The following is a 24,265-nucleotide window of genomic DNA, read 5'->3' on the forward strand; positions in this document are numbered from 1 at the left end:
TCAACGAAACTGAGGTAAAGAAGGAAGAGGTCACTAAAAATGCTCATAGTTCGCTTGCGCATCATCCTATTTCAGGGTGTATCCTGTTAAGAATAATTGACCCTACACATTACCCCTGCGAACGGTGGCAACTGCCGTCTATACCTTAGCTCCTGTTGATATTCTTAAGCAATAATGCTTCCATTTTTTAAAAAAGGAGCAATAATTTGTCATTACTATGGGCGCAGTTAACTGAGGACGCTACCTTCATTTTTTTAAGACATTACGATTTTAAAAAGGCCATGAAAGTGTGCCAGCTATCGTAACAATTTTGACGCAGGCCTGTGAACAGACTGGACACACAAATATTGATCAAAAAATGAATTTGATATGCCTGCACGTGTTTTAGTGCTTTCATCATCGTCGTCCCGACTTTAAGAAATTAAGACAGTAAGTCCCGTTTGCATCTGTTCAATTAACGACTGTCTTCAAATTTATGTTGTGACCTAAACGGGTACGAAGTCTTAATACCTGCTACACAATTTCTTTGGCTCATATTAATTCCTGTTATACCAATTTCAATTCAACTGCTGTAAACAAGGCACGGATAGCCGTTCCTTCTAACAAGCTAGACTTAATATCTTATTCTCTGCCAGTTGATATTCTGATGGTGGTGAACCCAATGAAAACCGAGAGAGAGAGAGAGAGAGAGAGAGAGAGAGAGAGAGAGAGAGAGAGAGAGGGAGGGAGGGGGGGCAAGGCGCAAGGCATTTTCAGAGACTCAAACTACATCCTAGATGGCGTGACCTGCAGGCCAAGCCTGCTGCAGTTTTACGAGTCTGTAATACTGGCACAGGTGCCTCAAATATAGTACTATCTGCAGGCAAATCATGGAAGGAAAGATCACGTTCTGTGTACTGAAGAAAACAGTTGGCTACAGATTGCAAGGCTTTGTTTCAGTGATGACTTTATACGTTACAAATAATGGTCAATGAACCAAATAGTTTCACACTTCACTTCACACCGAGCTCAAAGCAGTGAGAGAGAATGGAACTCGAAAACAACGAATGAAGCACGATACGATTATTGAAAATAGTGCGAAGTTTCAAGGATACTTTACGAACAAAATCTACAGCAAAATGAATAGCGAGTAACAGACCGGCACTGTCAGTAGGCAGACATGTTTTTCTCTTTACATGTGTTCTGCTTCCTCTACCACGGATATGGGAGAGGACGGATTAGGTATGTCATTTCTAGTGTAGATACAGCAGATTCGCATATGAACGCTACCACCTTATATTTTCTGATCTTGCACACCTGTGTAACATGAAAGCATTGAACTTGTCTAACCGTCAACGCCTGCCTTCAGCCAGTGATCTAATATCGCCATTGCAACATGTTTTCTTTTTCAAGTCCCATATAATAAGGCGAGAATATCTTACTTAAGACGTATAGTTGTACACCCGTGTAGTACGGTACTGCGGAAATTATACCTCAAAAGCTGCAAAGTACAATTTTAGGACAGATTATGCAGCGCTACTTTCAATTCCAGAAAAAAATTTTGTATGGAGAAAACGAAATTACGATGTAAAGTTGTTCTAGATAAACCACCGAACAATATCCGAACAATCAAATTGCGACGATGGCTGTCTCATGAATTTGTGGAGGAAAGGACGTTCCACCCACACCATACCCACAAATAAATACATCAACAATACATAGGAGTTATGGTCTATAACTGTATGTGAAAGCATCGCTGTAGACACACAAGCATTCGAGTAGTTTTAATCGGCCTTCATCCCAAGCAATTTCTTCGAGGTCACAACCAGTTTCGTCAGCCACGTCAATCTTATGCAAAACTGAAGCATTCGCGAATACGGAAGTTAGTTTGGAACGCCGCACATGTTTGTTACATATTAGTCTACTAGTGGTTTTATACTCTCTCTATCCATCTTTGATCCAGCGTACCCAGTCATTCCAAAAAGAATCCTGCACACATTGAAACTTCGCATTTTTAAATAGATAAAGTATTATTAGGGGCGAAAAATACTTTTATAGGACTAAGATCGAATTCCAAACCTTTGTAATTTGATCGTTAACACCAAAACAGAGACTGTACAGAATGAACCCAAGTTCCTACAGAATCTCTGACGTCTTTCGGATATATTTGAGCATTAGCCGCTCGTTAAACAGTAGTTGTATTTCATTCAATTTCTTACCCCCTTTATCTCTGCATCTGGATTGCACTGAAAATATCTCCCCAAGTGAAAAATTTCGACGGTATGCGCTGTGTCTTGTATGGAAACAAACTTGTTCCAACCACGCTTCTTGCTGTGAATAGTAATCGTCATTCTGCTCTTCGCCATCAAGCTTGCATTCGGTGCTGCTCTTTTCTGTCCCGGGTTTGTACTTCCAGCAACGTTGTTCTTACGTTAACTGTGATACACGGCAGTGTGTATAGGTTTATTAACGAAGTTTAGGCCGATATACACCTCGTGTTTGGTTTCACTGCCGAATAAAATGGAAGATCCGCACAACGACGCTAGTGACGGCAAACATCGCAGTATTTTTGCATTTGTCATGGGTTGTTACATTAGTATATTTTGTGTTGTGCTTTTTGGTGATTGTATATTACAGCCTTTTTCTCAGACAAACGCAGAGTAACCAACCGAATAAATCTATTTTTACTCTATTTCGAGCCACATGAGGCCACAAGTTCCTTAAAATAAAATACTCAAACATCCCTCGTACAATATTCTGTCTGAGGAGTTGAGTTTCAACCTGTATTACACGAGATGAGGTCAATTTGTCAGTCGTGGTATATACAGAAAACTATAGCATAATGCCAAATTTATCACACTAGCTTGCGGGTCGTGGTTTTTCTCCCGGGTAACAAAGTAAGGACGCCTGTTTTCGTCGGAACTGATATGAAGTACTGGCGTGTTTTACGTGTCCATCCGGTAAGTTATTCTATGAATGCAAGCAACTAAGCCTTCGTGTGGACAGCTGCCTCCGTCAGCACTCAGCAGGATGCCGAATGCTATCCCCACCACGGTAGCTCCGTCCACGTCCACCTGCGCTCTTACCTGCGCCCACGCAGTATTCCGCCGTATTCTCCGAATTGGCGTGGCGGACGAGATGTAGCCTGGCTGGACTCTGTCTGTAGCTCATGTCCAATAATAATGCGCTTTTGCAGCATTAACAATATACTCTTATGAAAGAGCTCTTTCTTCAGTCACCAGCATTTTATTTCTGTACAGTGTGCCGAAACCCGTATCTGCCTTTCGGTGTTAAGACGGCATAAAATTAATTTCACAATTATTGGAGGGGGTTTGGATAGTTATAGAATGCAGAATTAGTATTTAGTCTGGTACTTTACTCAAGTTAGCCTCCGTACCACGCTACAAGGGTATCACGTATCATACCACACTTTAATGGCAGGTTATTTTGATACTATAGTAATGTGTTCTACGTTTAGTATCAGGACCAAATATGAAATTACTCTGGAATCCGTAAGGATTGCTTCAAATCAAGCTTACTCCGAAACTGCAAAAAATATTAAACCCCTGCAGAAATAGTGCATACCGAAGAAAAAAATTTATAACAGGCAGTACTTTTTCGTTGCTGCGTGAGTGATACAAAAGTGGTTTTATTAAAATTGGTCTCCTGTGATGCCACTCGAATTTTAGATGAGAAACGAATAGGGAGTAACTAGCGATGAAGTTTCAGGCACCTGGGCATTTATGACAGCGGGAAGAAATGAAGATACTGGCACGCTTGACATCCATAGAGCGAAACTGTGAACTTTGTTAAGATATCTACTTTCTCAGTCCGATATAGTACATGGACATGAAGCCTAAAATGTCAGTTACTTTCAACAATGTTATAACCACTAAATTTTGCCTGTTTTTTGATCTGGAGACAGGGATAAAAATTAATCGCGTTGTTCACAGTTTCAAAGTCACGGCTGATACAGCAACTACAAAAGCGTACTGCTTTAGAAAGTGCGGTTGTGTCGCCTGATCAAAGCAGTCTCGACGTTTGTGAACGTCGTTGATTAGACATCCGCAGAGTTCATTTCCTTCTATCGTCAGCTAGCTCACTTCGATGAGAGTAACTTGTTAAAATTACGAAAGAGTGTTTTAAAATCGACCATTGACTTTCAGCTCCTAAGAATGTGTCTTGTGAATCTGGTTTCGTTGACTAGATAATTTTTCATGTGGGACAAAGTAAAACATGTCGTCATAATTGTTTATGTCAGACTTCAGCCTAAGTAACAATATCTTAACATAATTATGAATAAGTGACTGTTTTCCGCACAGACGCGAATATCCTCAGTTTTCTGTTTTGGACGAGTTACGTTGCCTTTTGCCGTACTCAGTGTTTAATTTATTCCTTCGTAGCAGTACTGCTAATGGTCAAACTATACTCCACCTTTTTTCCTATTTGTGTGCCACATTTTATTTTCACAAGCAGCAGGAATTTAGCACCTAACGCTATATCGGCTTACATTTCTGAATTTTTTTGTTCTTTGTGGTTAGTTACTTTCATGAGACTCCTTGTGTGCACGTAGTTCGACTGCATCACGTAGCAGCTGTCAACTCAGATGGGTGTATCGTGGAGGATCTCTCAGGACATTACTGAGATTTGACATGGATTTTTTATGCACGAAAACATCTTTACTGAAGGTCTGACACTTGTAAAATATTCCAATGCTTCTAAAAAGCCTTTTTCTTTGGTGAGACAGTTACTCAAGAGAAGAACCTCCACAAAATGTGTACCAAACATCAAATATGCATCAGCAATATCGTCCGATTATGTGAATATGTAATTACATTCTAATCTAGTGGCTTATGTTTATTTTAGCACCTGTCATCAGCGCATAATAGCAACAAAATCTTCATGTTGCATCTTAATGAACAATTAACGTAGTGGCTAGATCGGCCCAATGGAGATGTAATGCACGTGACGCAGCAGCTTTCCCTGTGGTTCTGTGTAGGAACACTGGGCACAAAGTTATTCATCCAGTGCACACCCCCAACAGCAAAGAACCGGAACATGCTTGCGCCACTGACTTAAATTTTAGGGATTGTCAGTGTTACATTTTTTGTTTGTGCCGATAGCTGACAAGTAAACCGGACGGATATTATCCTGTAGAAGGAAAGAGACTTTATTCTATCAATATTTAAGTTTCGATTCCTGAAAATGCATGTCGTACTGAAGCCAAATCTGAAAGACCGATGTGCTACATCCTATTTACATATTAATGCTTCTGCATTCACTGTTTGCACGGGGACTGGAGCAATCGCATATCGTGATTCAGGGAAATTCTGACACTGGTCATGCCACAATTTTTTCTTTCTAAAGAATACGAGTACGTTGTTTAAACGGGCGATTAGCGGTCTGTGCCCACCTCATATAAACCGCGTTGTGATAAGCACATACAAACCTCAAAAAAACTTGTTAGCATAATATTGTACCACGAATCTGATCGCACCTAACAAGGTTCAGCTATCAGTGATGCGAAATCTCAATGGTTCGTTGACTTTAAAAATAATTAGACAAAAATAATTGAACTATTTTTAAGAACAAGGTAGTGTTCACGTTTTATGTTTAGACATATGAAGCGCCACACATTTACAAGTTTTACTTTGACGACTGTGGCTAAAAGAAATTCAGTAATTGTTATGGATTAATACAATTTGGACCATATACAAGAGGAGTTTTATATGCAGATACTTATAACGTTAATACAATGATTTACGTAGCAGTCTGCCAGCCACATTTGATTCAAAAAGGAACCAGCCACACACAGGCATTAAAATATCGTAGCTGATATGGTCCCAGAGATCGAAAAGAACGCAGAAGTATTCCTCAGGTGCCTCAAATCTAATACGGGCAGACTATTGCACACACTTTTAAAAATAAAAGGCTATGGATTAAATTGTGGAACACCAAAACTTGTGCTCCACGAGCACCACTAAACTGACGGGAGAAGGGCCATGGGACAGAGCAGTAGTTGTTCCACAGGACACTTACTCGAGTGGAATGATCAGTTCCCCCGCATTTGGCCCTCCCATTTTATTATTTACAGACAATGTAACGAAAGTTTCGTATGTTACCTTGATGGACTAAAGATATCAGTGTGATTAGTAGAATGAATTATAATACTAGATAATTTATGTTATCTGTAGAAGCTGTGGATTTGTAAATTCCACCAAATGGTTTATTTACCGCACTGTAGATATTCCTCGGGTAATTTAACATTTTTGTGTTTCAGTAAAGGAAGGTATGCAGACCCCTTCTGCCTTAGCGCAGTAAGCTTTCGATATAATGCTCCACGAACAAGTCTGGCTTCCACACACTGATTCCTCCTCCTATTCGCGCTTATCGGGTTCAGCTCGCCATACATGGTGCCTCATTTTTGTTTGTCCAAGCCTTCAAATAGTACGTACGCTCAACTTGCGTATGTTGATCAGCTGCACAACCATGGATAACTAAAAAGTTTCTAGAACGAAATTTTCACTCTACAGCGGAGTGTGCGCTGATATGAAACTTCCTGGCAGATTAAAACTGTGTGCCGGACCGAGACTCGAACTCGGGACCTTTGCCTTTCGCGGGCAAGTGCTCTACCGACTGAGCTACCCAAGCACGGCTCAAGACCCGTCCTCACAGCTTCAATTCTGCCAGTACCTCGTCTCCTACCTTCCAAACTTCACGGAAGCTCTCCTGCGAACGCGAACGCAGGAGAGCTTCTGTGAAGTTTGGAAGGTAGGAGACGAGGTACTGGCGAAATTAAAGCTGTGAGGACGGGTCGTGAGCCGTGCTTGGGTAGCTCAGTCGGTAGAGCACTTGCCCGCAAAAGGCAAAGGTCCCGAGTTCGAGTCTCGGTCCGGCACACAGTTTTAATCTGCCAGGAAGTTTCAACTAAAAAGTTAATAAAGCCTCACAAGCCAAATATACAATTGAAATGGCGGAAATTTAACCTAATAATACTAATCAATGGTTGCACCAAACTTCTAAGAACGACTATGCACTTAAACACAAAATTGTTTTAGCAATGGGAAAACCGAGGGATCTGATGTTCGACTTGCTGTAATCCCGAACCTAATCAAATTCTTAACCTTCTGCTCTCCAGTTATTGGCACATCGAAAGAAATTTGTGGCTGGATTAAGTGTTTTGAGTTCAATGAAAAGATTACGCGTGTGTCGCTTGAATATTTGAATCCGCTCACTGGTAGAACGATGGACAGCGTACATCAGTTACAAAGGAAACAACGTCGTGAAGTACAGGCATTTTAAGCTAAAAGTACTGTCCTCCAGTTTGTAAGCGTCCTGTCGCTCCGACGTAGTCTTATCTTCGAACATCTGAACACAATGCTAAGTGCGACTGGGTATTGTTGGTGTTATTTCAGCTTTGTCGCTGACTGCACGCCAGTAGCCTGGGTCAGAGCGGCTATGTTTACATTAGGCAACGACCGGAAGACGAAAACCGAATATCTGAAACAGTTCCTCGTTGTCCTGTTTGCATGTTAAGCCCTGAAGCGGTTTTGAAAAAGACCAGTCAAATATTGGTTTTGCAATCGTCAGTATTTTTTACACAAATGGCCTTTGGAAATCGGCTTTTCCGGTTTCAGATATAGTCACCACAATGGCTGTTTCTCTTTAAATAAACATCGGAGGTAGATAACTTCTACTTTGTCGCTGCACAAAGATGACTCCGTATAGACTACCCGAAAGTGTCTACAAAGACGACGTAACCTGACAACCAAACTTTTTTCGCCTCCGGCAATGTTTACTTATCTGAAAAAATGCCGAGTACACCGTGGCGCGGAATCCACGTTTAACGGTAGTCCCCTATAACTGACTCGATAAGTTAGCTCAAAGTCCGAGGAAGGCAATGGAATACCACCTCCAACAGGATCGTGCCTAGTAAAGCACTGCGGTGATCCAGACAACCTTCAGATTCGTACTTCCTACTTAGGCACACAAACCACCCTCTTATCAGTATATTAGTGAAAATCGTATAAAAAACCCTACAGTAGTTCTTAATACGCAGTTTCAAATTAAACTTTGTTGCTCTCTGGATGTGCAGTGGCTGTTATTTTATTGTTTTTACCGCCAGACACCGCCTTCTCTAACTGATCGGATCCTAGCTCCTACCATTGCCACGAGCTATCACTCAAAAACGCCAATTAATATGAACTTCCTCCCCCTCTCCGACATTATTATTTAGCGGTAATAAATTACACTGATGTGCAAACTTAAGGACGAACACTTTCGCATGTGTCACTGCCAAGTAACAAGGCTTTAAGAAACTGAGCACAACCAAGGTGCTTCAATATAGTGCAGAAGGTAACAAAGAATTGCGCAATGAGATTGACAGAAATCACGCTTTTATCCAAAGACAGTAATTACACAGAAGTGGCCGCAGTTGATTATGGTCCTTTTGACATGACATAAGACGGGATTTTGTTCTTAATAGGGTGTGTGATCGGCACGGGCAACAATGCACGCTCTGAAATGTGCTCCCACACTGGTTACAAGGTTGGAAAAGCCGTCAGCATACGGGACGAGGCAGCTAACGTTGACGTGCGCGCGGGCGGGATATACATCAGCGCCATCGGCACATGGAACGAGATGGTTAACGTAATTTTTCGCTCTCAGCGCTCTCCAGTGGCAGTTGTCGCTTTGACCCACAATCCACATAGTTTGTTCACGAAAATGATCGTGCATAGAATCCTTACATTAGCTCTATTAAAACACACAATTCCTCTTTACCACATGTTAGTCATGCTGTTCTGTCCATGGTGTATATAAAAGGAACTTCAATGTCCAGGAATGTGTAATAAGACAAAAATGAAATGTCCCCTGACGAAGGACATCAACTAAGTTCACCAAGTGGGAAAAACTCACACCTGACAATTTATACTTACATAGCATCAAATATTAATGAATTATTTCTATTAATACCATAGGAAAGTCCCACAACGCTTTAGACAATACAAAGGTGAAAACACGTTTCTATACAGCAGGAAGCTGCCACACTACCAATCTACCCTCGGTTTCAAAAGGTGGAGTATCAAACAACTACATTATATTGAAACTCTCCTAGCGATCACACATTTCATCTTGCAGTCTCCTAAAAGTTGCAATCCCCAAAAAATACCAACTGACAAAACAAATCCTAACAAGAACAACACATTTTCATGAATCTTCAATGGGTCACTGCCTTACAACGGCTGTCTGTCGTGACACGCGAGTTATAAGGTGAAAACTAAATACGAAAGTATTTAACCACCAATATGTTTCCCCTCCTTTTATTAAAACAAATCGTACCAGCAACATTTCGTTCCCAAGACAATAAATTTGCTGGGGCTTAAACACATTTTCATAGGGTGTAACGTGTAACACAAATTGTGCTGCTGCTTAACGCTACACATATAGTACGGCACGTCGTTTTCTGCTTATGACTTAGAGAGCGCTCTTACTTCCTGTTGGTTCTACTTTAAGTGGCACGTTGCCGAAATATCGCCGAACTTTTGTTTCACGTGACTAAATGGCTACTTAATGTGAAAAAGGAAGAAGTGGCGCCACAAAAAATTTAGAGCGTCGTGTCAACGTCAGCTAATTCCTTCCGTGTACCGACGGCTTGAGAAGTTCTTGAGGCAGGGCGTTCCATTCTACATCTACATCCATACTCAAGTCACCTGACTGTGTGTGGCGTAGGGTACCTCTATCAGTTTTCCCTTCTATTCCAGCCTCGTATTGTTCGTGGAAAGAAGGATTGTCGGTATGCCTCTGTGTGGGATCTAATCTCTGATTTTATCCTTATAGTCTCTTCGCGAGATATACGTAGGAGGGGGCAACATACTGCTTGACTCCTCGGTAAAGGTATGTTCTCGAAACTTCAACAAAAGCCCGTACCGAGCTACTGAGCGTCTCTCTTGCAGTCTTCCACTGGAGTTTATCATCTCCGTAACGCTTTCGCGATTACTAAATGATCCTGTAACGAAACGCGCTGCTCTCCGTTGGATCTTCACTCTCTCTTCTATCGACCCTCTCTGGAACGGATCCCACACCGGTGAGCAGTATTCAAGCAGTGGGCGAACAAGTGTTCTGTAACCTACTTCCTTTGTTTTCGGATTGCATTTCCTTAGGATTCTTCCAATGAATCTCAGTCTGGCATCTGTGCTTTACCCACGATTAATTTTATACGGTCATTCCATTTTAAATCACTCCTAGTGCCTACTCCCAGATAATTTATGGAATTAACTGCTTCCAGTTGCTGACCTGCTATATTGTAGCTAAATGATAAAGGATCTTTCTTTGTATGTATTTGCAGCACATCTATGCTGTTGATAATTGCTGGATGGTGATTGGTGCATGTGGACATGTTGCAGTACTCGCCCAAACATCCTACATGTGCGCTATGGCATTCAGATCAGGACAACAGGCAGGCCAATGCATTCGCTGAATATCATCTTACTCCAAGAGCTGCTGAACCTGCACTGTTCGATTCGGAATCCATTATCATCCATAAAAGCGAAGTCAGGGCCGAATGCGTCCCAGTGGTGGAGGAGTAGTGTCTCTATAACCAGGGGGTGTACAGTGTTTAGGATTTGGAAGGCAATGTGTCCATGCGACATTATGCCTAGCCACACCATAACACCTGGACCACCAAAACGATAATGAACCCAGTACCACTGTAGAGCATGATAGTTTTGGTGATCAAGACGTTAGGGTAAGCGGAGCCACAATGTTACATGGCCGTAGTGATCTCCTGCGATACACTCAGCAGTCAACGTTATTGTGCCACTATACTCCTTTCCCATGCGCGTCTTTTCACGAGAGCATTTGCTCTGACTTAATTTGTATGGATGATAATGTGCGACCGCATCGAACAGAGCAGTTGGAGTAGCTCTTGGAATGGACTGGCCTGTCCGCTCCCCCGACTTAAATCCCATGGAGCACGTCTGGGATGCGTTGGGGGAGACGTTCTGTTACACGTCCACATGCACGAGCAACCACTCAGGAGGGGGGCCGCGATGGAGAAGGGGGTGGAAAGCTCTACCATAAGAACCCATTACCAGCCTTGTGGCCAGAATGGCGTCTCGTTACAGAGCATGCACTGCGATCCGTGGTTACCACGCACCCTATTAAGGACTATGTCGCTCTTTCTGTAGTATCCAGGGGACCATCATAAATCACGGAGGCTTCTGAGTATTGTCTTTGAATAAAATTGTCATTTCTGTTAGTCCCATTGCATATTTCTTTTAGTGACTTTCTGTGCTGTACTGCAGCAGTCCAGATTCCATCGAGCTTGGTAGTGACATGCTAAAGTTACTTTCATCCGTATGTTTTCCAAACAAGTTTATAACCTCAAACCCCCTCCTGAATTAGTATATTACTGTATCTTCCTGTAGTTCCTGAGATCTGATCGAATATAAAGACAGAAACCGCGGCGGGGGACTTAACAGTATGTGTAGCTATTAAATATGGAAGATTCACCACGTGAGAAGGTAAAGTACGACGTCCACCTGCCAAGATCGGTTAGTATCGTACTTGCAAGGATAAGGCTCAAAAATGGCTCTGAGCACTAGAGCTTAGAACTAGTTAAAACTAACTAACCTAAGGACATCACAAACATCCATGCCCGAGGCAGGATCCGAACCTGCGACCGTAGCGGTCTTGCGGTTCCAGACTGCAGCGCCTGCAAGGATAAGGAACCGCGCCTTTATAACCCTTTAGAGCGCTTACAACTTACGTGTCAAGTGTATCTCATCGTGTCGTCGTATATTGTGTAAGCTGACTTACGTCATTTAACAAATTGAGATCCCCGGTCAAATGCGAACTTATCTTCCGAGATAGCTCGTACGTACAGATGACACACTGCAGTAGGGCACGGAGATGATCAGCTGCCCCGGAGCTGATCGGCAGCTAACCCTGCCACGGTGTGCGGCCAAGCACGGCGGCGGCCACGCATGGGGGAGCAGAGCCCAGGGGCGACCCGTTCCGCTGGACGCGCCTTCCGGCTGCAGTATCTGTCGCTCTGCTACCGGTGCCGCCCTCGGCGCTGCCAAAAGGAATTTATACCCACCCGCTGACTCGTCTCCCAATATCAAACGTCGCGTGCTTGCTAACTTCCGCTACCAATCTGCGCCGCTTTTCGTTCCTGTTTCCTCACACGCCACAAACAACCTAGAACGGATAGAAAATGCGAATAAAAACAATTTCCTCAGATTATAAAGGTGTACCAAACCGACCCCTACTGTGGGAGGCAACGTTCTTAACACTTTGGAGACTAAGCCCGAGCATAGGTCGGGTCGCAATTTTATGTTAAAAAGATCGCGCCCGAGTATAGTTTAGACCACGATTTTCTCGACGCACGAGCCACCTATCACTCGAAAACTGGACTTATTTTGTGTGAGGATACTGTATGGACATCTCGCAATCTGCCCCTTGACTTGTTAATTTCTAGAATTATTCAGACAAACATCAGCGAACTTAACAGCTGCTGTCGTAAATGGCTGAGCCAATATGATATTGACAGTTTCAAGCATGTACTCGTTAGGATGGGCAGTTTGCTGTATGTCTGTTACAAATACGTCACGTGTGTGGAGTAAGCAAGAAATTTTGGAAGTTCAAGGATGACACTGCTCAATCGCACTTATCTTGGGAGGATAATTATACTTTGTCATTAGTTTAAATTTTTGTAATCTATCAAAGACCTGAAGCAAATATGAAACAAATCTTTAAGCTTGGTCCTTTTTTAGTGTGTATTACTCTTGAAGGTGCAATTACATATGTGGCAGTAACGCTTTGAAAAACGGCATATATGGTCGGTTTGATAGGCCCAATATTCTTCCTAGTGGTTAGTCTCCAGAGTGTTAACTAACCTATCCGATTGTGTCGGAAAGTGGCTGAACATGTCACTGCAACCTTGATCATAAGTGGTCAAGGGTGCTTGAACGTCTGTAGGCTAATACTGCGCAAGCAATCAGACTGTTCGAGCTGTTTGATGCTTTATCGATTTTCATTCAAGCAAGCATAACGTAAACATGCTTGAGAGAGTGTACTGTGCAGTAATCTTCGTAGCGTTACTGTGTCTATTGATATGAAGCAAATCTGAAATTTCTGGAAAATGTTATACAGGTATATCAAAGACATATGTTTCAGGGGGATTTCTAAAGCCTATCATGGTTGAGACAGGGAGACGTTACGTAAGTTATACTTTTAACAAAATACAAAGTGACCCTGTCAAACGTCGTTATTAAAAATATAACTTAACCCATAACCAACTACTGTGGGAGAAGAAAAATAGAAAGTATTAATTTGGGGAAGGAAGAAAGATCCACAAGCCAACGACTATTGCAGATGCATATAGATACGTAATAAGTCTTCACAACCCTTTTACCTCGCAAAAAATTGCAGTATCGCTGTCAGTCTTGTTTGATGTTTTAATTGCTCTCGTGATTGCATCTTGCATTTAGTTGTAAGTGATACATTCAAATATGTTCCTCCTCTGATTCTGAAAATTTTACTACGATTAGTTTTTTGTTTCATTAAATTGTCTTACTTCCGCATATAACTTTTCCTCTTTATTCTTACGAGCATCAACGACAAAGCAAATCCTCGTCTGATCTCCATATACTATAAGCACAAATTCACGCTTGTACAACCATACTTTGTTTTGAGGCGAAGGAGATTTGAGTATTCTTACACAGAATGCTTGATCGTCCGCGCTTGTCAAGCGTGAAGTAACGCACATGAATGGCTTTCGGCTCTGTTGAAAGTTTCGTTCCGTCAGCATCGCTCTGTGAAGTTGGGCACGTACAAGAGAGGTACTTAAAAACTGAGCACGCCTTATTTGGTAAGCGTTTTCTAGAGACAGGCTCTTGGGACGAGGCCTGATCCAGCAAATATTCAGTCTGTGACGAATATCAATGCATTTCGTTGCAGACTAAGGCATGTAATTATGCAGTCCGCGCGAATTTAAGTGCACCGGAGATCCATATTAAATATGACTATGTGAGCGACATTTTTGGTTGAGATAAACTGCACACTTGTCGAGAGAAACATCGGAGCGCTGACAGCCGCTCTACGTTTAGAGGAAACGTCGGCACTAGCGAAATTGAGATCCGTCACATACACCACAATGGTTGCAATTCAGCAGTGATAGGCTTCTGGTCCACGGGATCTTTCATTTTTACGGATGCTGCACCTAAAACAATTTTAAAGGGAGGAACGTCCTGTCACTAACGGCAGTAGAAACGTAAGTTCGCAATTGACAACGATAGGGGAGAAAATAAGCCGTCTTGAACGGTCCCGGCTTCTGACTTTAGTTATTTAGGGAAAGCCTGGAAAACCTAAACTTGAACGGCCGGAAAGGGTATTGAACCATGCTCCTCGTGAATGTCGTCAGGTAGCTCCACTGGTTAGACAGCGTTTTGCATGGAAGAACAAAACTTAGATCCCCAGTGTAAGGGAACGGTAGATCCGTCTTTGCCAGACTCACCTCTAACGCCAGTGCCGCAGATTCCGACAGTAGTTGAAGTTGGATCTTTTTCTTCAAAAACAATCAGTCCTCATAATCAAAAAGGTATATTCACCACAATTTCGAATATTAGTAACAATTTAACATATAGAAAGAATCTTTGTCGTGTACCCTTAGTATTTTTAATTACTACATTTACGATGCTCCTGATGATATTCCTTGGACTACGTATTCATTAACTTTTCTAAATACCACAAATGTAGGTTTAGCCACTTTGGCTGAACGGAAGGGAGCAAAACCTTGCAGTATTCGATTAAAACATTAAAGCGACGCTTCAGAGCTATCAGACGAATGACGAATGCTTGAACCCCGAAATAGGTATGTTTAATCGATACCTTCTATCTGTTTGGAAAGTTTTGGGGATGGAGTGTAACGCGTCTGCAAACGAGACCGCATACACTTTTACCATCTTATTTAGCAGCGTCCTTTGTGATCAAACCTACGCGATAGATTTTAGCGTAGTACGTGCAGTAAGAGTTACAGCGACTTAATCGATGCGAAGAGTTACGGAGATATTCAGGGGACTTCTCCGGGATTCACTCGAAGAAACGCAACTCTGACGCTACTGTATAAATTTGGGGGAAACTAATATCGCATACGTCAGGGCCATACTGATTCTTCCCTAACCCCTTCCGAGAACAGAAAGGAAGTGACATTACCATTACTATCCACAGTATACAGTGGCTTGCGGGAAAAACAAGGTGTAGGGGGCAGGCTTAGCCGCGGCGTGTCTGTGCTATTCTTGCATTGCCAGCGGGAGAGCATCCGAGTTTGAAGAGTGGGCGGTAGCAGATGTGCCCTTCGCGCGGGTATGTCTTGTGGCATGATAGGTCGTCCGGTCGTTAGAGACCGAACAGTAGCTCGGCCTGGTTAAGGAGGATTTTCGTATGAGATTCACTGAGGAAACCTAAGGTGACTGAGGACACCATAGAACAATCAGAATTGTCTGACGGTGTTCTGAACTTCGTTTCTGTGGACTATCGAGAAATAGCCGAAAAAAGTTATTTGGATTTTAGTCCTAAATCGCGACGCATTTCTTTTTTTTCCGAAAGGATCCAAATAGCAGTAGAAATTTGTTCCGGAAGCATTGTCGAAAGAGGTGTGAACCGAAATTTATTGCTATGCTTCGGGTCTAAATATTTACTGTGGCTCCCACATGAAAGATAAAATTTCCCTCAAGCGAAGGTTAGTTTGGGCATTAAAAAGTTTTAAAATGTGGAAGTTTCTCTGTATCACCTTTAGAAAGTTGCAGAATGATACGTTTTACCGTTTCGTGTTTCAATCGTCGCTTCAGCGAGAGCAGGAAATGGTAACGTAACAGTTGCGTGCTGTGTAGAACAGCCGATCGGAAGTTGGGACAAAGCGCGAAGGAAGGAAAGGCCTGGCTCGTGCTGTGCAGCAGTCAAACCGGCTAAGGCTACTGTCGCAGCGCTCGAAGCTATAAATGAAAGACGACTGTTGCGAAATCATAGCAGTGGAGACAGTTTTTATCAAAACACCAGATGCTTTGACCATCCTTTGAGAACTTTCGAAATATTGGATGCAAAATGTATTTTTGGCGTGAGTCCGCCCGAACATCGAACAATACGAAATCAATGTGATTCTTACAAATAGCAAAACATTATAAATGCGATACTGAGAAGGCTGTTTCACATCCACGAATTTTTTGTAGTCTTGGAATGATAAAATTCGAGTTATAGAGACGCACGTGACTAGCGTACGTCACGACAGCGTCAGGTGTTGAGTGTTCCTTACTGCTAGACGAGATACTAGTGATCACACGTGTGACTGAGCACAACGTGTCATACTTCGTGCCCCAAATACCAGAAAGACGCAAAGTAATATTTAAATGTCAGATTAACCGTGCCACTGTCTACACTTGCTTAGTGCAGCGGATAACGGAACTGTCAAAGAGTAGCATTTCTAACTAATCACGTCAGTGTTTTACGATCATGTACTTTACCAGTGTAAATGACTAGCGCTTTAACAAAGTGACAGCAATCGACAAGTTACCTATGCAACAGTCGTATATAACCTTTTACGCAATATTAGTACATGCATTTTTCCTCAGATGTTAACGGCATGTAGCAAACCAGTCTTGTCATCGTCACTGGTCCATTTTCACGGCATATTTCTGTCATCACACGAAGGTTACCTCACCAGCCCTGACTGCGTTCTGTTGACGTCAGACGTCCAGCCCCACGCTGCACCAACAATCTTAATTGGGAGAGAGATTCGTAGGCCTAGAGCCGCATATGGACGCTACTAATTTGCATTTTCTGATATTTGCTTTAAGTACCTTTACAGTTCCATGTTAGTAATAGCGGGATAACCTTTAAGTGGAACAAGCCAATTCGTGAAGTTGACACGGGCTAACTAAATTAATTGCAAAGATACGCACGCGGAGGTGCAGTTGTATATGCAGTCTACATTAATCAAAATGTCAAGTAATTGTTTCCATTTGTAATAGCAACAATTCCACAAATGATGGCCTTTATTTTCATCTGTCCGGTTTATTTTGCATTCCTACTTTAGACAAGTCCTACTTCGCAGACAAGTCATTTGTTTACAAACAAATGCTCAGTAAATTCCGTTATGTTCATTAACTCTCTTGGTTTACCTGTACGGGCGGTGGACGCATTACTGTAAACAATCTTTAAGACGCGCCGTGTTCATCTTCTAGTAAGAACACTAACTCGTGATTTATTTTTTTGTCGGGAGAAGGTGGGCTGAAGAGGGTACCCTGGCCTCGTCTCTCTTTTCGTGAAGCGAAGGCAAGGTGCCAATTAAAAAGTCAACGAGCTAAACGTCAGCGCAACAATCGGTCTCGGGTCTCCTCGACAGTCTACGTGTGAATGCTTTTAAGCTTGTGTCAACGCAGGATACTAAGCAGAAAATGCGAGCGAAAGCGTTTGTACCTGAGCAGGCGATAGCGAAGACGGCTCGCATGGCAGCGGCGTGCAGTGGAGAGCGGGAGAGAGAGTTGGCGTGCATGCGGCGACGTGGTCGTGGCCAAACTGTTCGCGCGCGCTTCGGCCAACCACGGCCAGCGACGCAAGCGCTGCCCCACCGCGGCTGCGGCCGCTGCCGTAACTACGCATCACGCCACCTTCTTACACAACGGCCGTGCTGCCGTGTTTACACGTCGCTTAGCGCCACCGACCAATCACACGGCCGTGATACCGCCTCTCTTGTTTCCGTTTTCGGCTCTGCTACCTTTCGTTTTTTCTGTCTCATTATCTACTGGAACTGCACAGAGTGACAGCACGAGATGATGCTGCAGATAAGTTGTATCGCAGGAGCACACTCGATTTCAGTAGTAATACTGTGCAATCTGCGTCACGTTTCCATCTAAATGGTGAATGTGATGGTTAACATTTTAGTTCATGAAGGGAGAGCGTTCAAAAACATAACCTACAAGTGTCACAACTTTTAGGTAAGGTCACTGTTACACTTACCCGCGATAGTCATATATTGCTCTGCCGTCTTAAGATCTCCCCTAACTGCGTTTTCCTTGGTTTCTTTATTTATGTATGTTCGAAACATAACTCAAGGGTAATTGAACATAATATTTCAAAAATGGCTCTGAGCACTATGAGACTTAACTTCTGAGGTCATCAGTCCCCTAGAACTTAGAACTACATAACCCTAACTAACCTAAGGACATCACACACACCCATGCCCGAGGCAGGATTCGAACCTGCGACAGTAGCGGTCGCGCGGTTCCAGACTGTAGCGCCATTAGAAAGCAAATAAATAAACAAAATTAATATACATATGGACCACAGCATGTATGTGCAATTTGAAAAAGGTAATGACTAAGTAAATACGTTCGTTTTCATATACATGGATGAAGGAGGAACAAAGTAAGAAAATCTATCTAAATTACTAAGCGAAGAACCAGTTACAAATTCCAGAATGAGACTTTCACTCTGCAGCGGAGTGAGCGCTGACATGAAACTTCCTGGCAGATTAAAACTGTGTGCCGGACCGAGACTCGAACACGGGACCTTTGCCTTTCGCGGGCAAGTGCTCTACCAACTGAGCTACCGAAGCACGACTCACGCCCGGCAGTCACAAATTGCCTATCTAACGGCTTCGAGGTGCAATATAACTTTGATTTTCAATATTTCGCTTAGTTACTGACAGAATTTAAAATACTGCCGTAATTAAAGGATATAATCTTATGCTAAAAGGGTAACAATAAGGTAAGTATTACAGTTAGAAACAGTGTGTTTGTTTTGAAGCCGTGTAACAGACGGCGCGAACTTCAATCTTCCAGTATTTGAAGACGAGAGCACTTAGTGACTCCCAACAAACTTTAAGCATAAGATCAAACCTCTTCTACCGAGCGAGGCGGCACAGTTGTTAGCACGGACTCGCATTCGGGAGGACGACGGTTCAAGTCCGCGTCCTACCATCCTGATTTAGGTTTTCCGTGATTTCCGTAAATCGCTTCAGGCAAAAGCCAGGATGGTTTCTGTGAAAGGAGGCGGCCGACTTCCTTTCCCATCCTTTCCTAATCCGATGGGACCGATGATCTCTCTGTTTGGTCTCCTCCCTTGCAGCTGTTTTATGCATGGGATTTCGATTCTCTAAAGAATCGGAGATTTACTGATAGATGCGGAACGGACCACTAGCAAAACATATCTTCCGTTCGGCCACTGAATAACTGGTTATGGATGTGTTTAGGAAAAAGGCGTTTAAAAAATTAACATAAAATGCTTCATCCTACACGTTTTTCTGCAAAAAGAACGAACAGTCTGCAACGTCCTAGTTTGTCAACATCTTACGATAATGTGTAAATCGCAGTTTTATGTCTCCACGAAAATTCTAAATAGTGACATGACCCACTATCATTATAAACAAATAAGCAGCACGCAGGAAAGGTGAACAAACACGTACAAACGCGCCGCCCCTGTATCTTTGCAGGAGATATTTATTTATTCATTCATTTCCAGTCTGACCAAGCGACATGTAGCAGCTAAGAAACTGGAGTGGTATTCCTCCGACCATCCTCCTTGGGTGTTTCGTGAGGTCAGATCAATTCAGGGATTGTTTCTGCAACAATGTCACAGCTGAATCTGTTTAGTGTATTCATCTCTTGGTCTCCCTCTACGATTTTTACGCTCCACGCTGCCCTCCAATACCAAACTGGTAATCTCTTGATGCCTCAGAATATGCCCTACCAACCGATCCCTTCTTCCAGTCAAGTTGTGCCACAAATTTCTCTTCTCTCCAATTCTATTCAGTACCTCCTCATTAGTTATGTGATCTACCCATCTAATCTTCAGCATTCTTCTGTAGCGCCACATTGCGAAAGCTTCTATTCTCTTCTTGTCCAAACTATTTATCGTCCATGTTTCACTTCCATACATGGCTGCACTCCATACAAATACTTTCAGAAACGACTTCCTGACATTTAAATCTATACTCGATGTTAACAAATTTCTCTTCTTCAGAAACGCTTGCCTTGCCATTGCCAGTCTACATTTTATATCCTCTCTACTTCGACCATCATCAGTTATTTTGCTCCCAAATAGCAAAACTCATTTACTACCTTAAGCGTTTCATTTCCTAATCTAATTCCCTCAGCAACACCCGATTTAATTCGACTACATTCCATTATCCTCGTTTAGCTTTTGTTGATGTTCATCTTATATCCTCCTTTCAAGACACTGTCCATTCCGTTCAGCTGCTCCTCCAGGTCATTAGCTGTCTCTGACAGAATTACAATATCATCGGGGAACCTCAAGGTTTTTATTTCTTCTCCATGGATTTTAATTCCTAATCCGATTTTTTCTTTTGTTTCCTTTACTGCTTGCTCAATGTACAGATTGAATAACATCGGGGATAGGCTACAACCCTGTCTCACTCCCTTCCCTTTCATGCTCCTCGACTCTTATAACTGCCATCTGGTTTCTGTACAAATTGTAAATAGCCTTTCGCTCCCTGTATTTTACCCCTGCCACCTTCAGAATTTGAAAGAGAGTGTTCCAGTCAACGGAACGCAAATGCCAAGTTCAGGGGCAGTCGCATAATCAAGCTAGCCACTAGGATGTAGTCAGCAGATTGTTACTCCGTGTGCCGTTTGTGGAACTGACTCTCCCTCATTAAGGAAGGCAATCGGCATTCGTAATTCGTGGAACAATAAAAATGCTGAATTCGCGATTGGGAAACCATTTAACAGGAATCTCGGTTGAAGTGCTGATAAGGTTTCTCGCACCTCCCAAAAATCACTTACAACAAATGTCTGGATGGACAGCCGTCACTTCTTTCCTTCATCCTCGCGACAAGTGAACTAACTGCAACGTTTGGACTGGAGTAAACATCTATTCTATGACACGGTGGAGCCGCGCGGAATTAGCCGAGCGGTCTCAGGCGCTGCAGTCATGGACTGTGTGGCTGGTCCCGGAGGAGGTTCGAGTCCTCCCTCGGGCATGGGTGTGTGTGTTTGTACTTAGGATAATTTAGGTTAAGTAGTGTGTAAGCTTTGGGACTGATGACCTTAGCAGTTAAGTCCCATAAGATTTCACACACATTTGAACATTTGTTGACATGGTGGAAATGGTGGAAATTAAGTCTGGCTCTTTTAGTTCGTGGATCATGTGGAATATCGAGTGATGAACAATACCTAGTCATTTCGGGAAAACGCCCATCTTCTAGCTGTAGCATACATTTCCCGTGTAAATTACAGCAGTTCCTCTTGTTGAAAGGATGTCATATTCTGCTTATGCCTGCGAAAGTTTTTGTGCTGCTGTTAAAATTTCGGCTTTACTGCATAGCTAGGAATAAATGATTGGTGCAATGTCACGACACAGGTACAGGATGTTTCACAATTTCCGTTGGGTGTAAAAAAAGTTTGAGGATCGGATCCCGCTTCCCGGTCGGCACACGGCTGTGTGTGACTTATTCGTGACATGGGCAATGTTTCGAGTACTCGTCATGGGGTTCTCTTCTACATGACGAAGGACGTCCTCTTCAAAGGAGAGCGTGCGGCGTGTCCGTGGAACACCAGTCACATTAATGTGACCACAGCCCAAGTTCAGCCTCAACGTGCAATAACCACTCACAGGCGGCAGGTGACAGCACTAGCAGTGGAGGCTATATAAAGTGTAAATGATGACTAACTGACAGCCTCAGCTGCCGACAGGTGTTGTTGATATACCTCGATGTGGACAGCTGAAAATGTGTGCCCCGACCGGGACTCGAACCCGGGACCTCCTGCTTACATGGCAGACGCTCTATCCATCTGAGCCACCGAGGACACAGATGAACAGCGCCACTGCAGGGACTTATCCCTCGCACGCTTCCCGTGGGACTCACATTCCCAACTGTCCACAATTCTACATATGTATTGTACCTTATAGACATTTGCCCACCCACTCATTACTCGCGCACGTTTTGGCGATTCCCGTAAGAGTTTGGGCAACCTGTGCGCATTCGCACAGACGAAGGTCAATGGCTGGGTAGCCTTTAACTATATATACGAAGACAGTAACTTATTCTCGAAAGAACAGTTACTGTTGATGACCACGCAGCTTTTCTCTGGAATAAATGATGACTAACTGACAACCTCAGCTGCCGACAGGCTGATGTACCTCGATGTGGACAGTTGGGAATGTGAGTCTCACGGGAAGCGTGCAAGGGATAAGTCCCTGCAGTCGCGCTATTCATCTGTGTCCTCGGTGGCTCACATGGGTGCAACTGTTCAGCAACTGACCGCCCAGATGAACCGGTGTGCTACCAGCAGTGTCTCCTTAACGATTGTTCAGCGAACGTTCCTGCTTATGGGCCTCGGCAACAGGTGCCTGGTTCGTGCACGAGTGCTGACTACTGTTCGTCAGCGTCGAAGGTTGACATTTGCAGGCCAGTACGGCTACTGGACGTGTACTGAGTGGCGACAGATTCTTGTTTCAGATGAATCGCGTTTTATGCTCCACCTGACAAAAGGCTGTTGGTGTGCACGGTGTGAAATGTTTGAGAGCGAACACCCTGCAACTATCCTCTGAAGGGTACGGAACGGAGGAGGGAGTATTATGGTCCGGGGAATGTTTTCGTGACATTACCAGAGCGATCTCACCATTCTGGAAGGCACAATGCATCAACAGAATTATACGTCTACCATGTCCCCCCCTACAAAAGCAACGGCCTTGCCGCAGTGTATACACCGGTGCCCGTCAGATCACCGAAGTTATGCGCTGTCCGGAGTGGTGGGCACGTGGATGGACCATCCGGACCGCCCCGCACTGTTGCCAATTTTCGGGGTGCACTCAGATTCGTGGTGCCAATTGAGGAGCTACTCGACCGAATAGTAGCGGCTCCGGCCAAAGAAAACCATCATAACGACCGGGAGCTGACCACACGCCCCTCCTATCCGCATCCTCAGTTGAGGATGACACGGTGGTCGGATGGTCCCGATGGGCCGCTTGTGGTCTGAAGATGGAGTGCTATATGTTCCCCTACATGCAGTTTGTTTTTCCAGAGCACGATGACATCTACCAGTCGGACAAAGCAACGCGTCATAAAGCTCGCAGTGAACGTCTGTGTTCCGAGAAGCACCAGAATTAGTCCCCTGGCCACCAAACTCACCGAGTTTAAACCCAATCAAGAGTCTGTGAGACCACTTCGATAGGTCTGTTCATGCCATGGATCCTCAACCGAGAAACCTAGAGCACCTGTACACGGACCTGGAGTCCGCATGGTTCCACATCCCTGTTGGTATCTTCCAGAACCTCACTCACTGTCTTCCTGCACGTCTCGCAGCTGTCTGGTGGTTATTCAGGCATTTTACATGTGGTCACATCAATGTGATTGGACAGTACAGTTTAACGCAGTAGTTGCTGTAGTCGGACGAAAATGATGTGATATCCTAATTACAACAGGACCTAACGACGCCACTTTCTGCTCAGTTTTAGTGATTACCGTAAAGCGGAAGATTTGAAAATGATCCGATCTTCCAACTTATTTTATATCCAACCGGTACAGCCGGGGTGGCCGAGCGGTTCTAGGTGCTACAGTCTGGAACCGCGCTACCGCTACGGTCGCAGGTTCGAATCCTGCCTCGGGCATGGCTGTTTGTGATGTCCTTAGGTTGGTTAGGTTTAAATAGTTCTAAGTTCTAGGGTACTGATGACCTCAGATGTTAAGTCCCATAGTGCTCAGAGCCATTTGAACCATTTGGTACAGCTGGACATGGCTCACTTATCAAAACTTTATTTATTATGTCCCCTCTACAGCCCCAAGAAGCATGTAACACGAAATGTGAAACCTGGGGATAGGTTATAAGTAACTACATCTGAGCCACGACATGGTACCGATTATTTGTTATTAACAACGGTCTAACGCCGAATTTGCTAAAGCAGAGTAAAAACTCATATAGGCATAAGAGGAATACGTCATTCTTTAAACAGTTCACACAGGCTGTGGACCAATGTTACAAGAAGTTATATTCCGCTTGCATTATGAGCAAACAAAGGTGTTTAATAAAAAGAAATGTAGTGCTGTTTTTGATTGGTTAACTCGCGAGGCAGGGAGGTGAGCCACATACGCATTCAGACCTTATGCCATTAGCCGAGCGGTCTAAGGCGCTGCAGTCATGCACTGTGCGGCTGATCCCGGCGGAGGTTCGAGTCCTCCCTCGGGCATGGGTGTGTGTGTTTGTTCTTAGGATAATTTCGGTTAAGTAGTGTATAAGCTTAGGGACTGATGACCTTAGCAGTTAAGTCC

At 43.6% G+C, this 24,265-nt stretch overlaps 1 protein-coding gene and 1 non-coding gene across 2 annotated transcripts in view; both read right to left on the reverse strand.

The window, feature by feature from the left end:
• LOC126470025 (uncharacterized) overlaps positions 1-17,566 on the reverse strand; it is a 181,322-nt gene extending 163,756 nt beyond the window's left edge. The window contains exon 1 of the mRNA XM_050097509.1: positions 17,455-17,566. Within this exon, the coding sequence (XP_049953466.1) occupies positions 17,455-17,530 (76 nt within the window). The 5' untranslated portion in view covers positions 17,531-17,566. The remainder of the gene's footprint in view (positions 1-17,454) is intronic.
• A 4,163-nt stretch (positions 17,567-21,729) lies between these two features.
• Trnat-ugu (transfer RNA threonine (anticodon UGU)) lies at positions 21,730-21,803 on the reverse strand. Its single transcript has one exon. It is a non-coding gene; the product is annotated as a tRNA-Thr (tRNA).
• Positions 21,804-24,265: the final 2,462 nt, after the last annotated feature.

The sequence above is a fragment of the Schistocerca serialis genome, chromosome 3 (assembly GCF_023864345.2).
Source record: "Schistocerca serialis cubense isolate TAMUIC-IGC-003099 chromosome 3, iqSchSeri2.2, whole genome shotgun sequence".
Taxonomy (NCBI): domain Eukaryota; kingdom Metazoa; phylum Arthropoda; class Insecta; order Orthoptera; family Acrididae; genus Schistocerca; species Schistocerca serialis.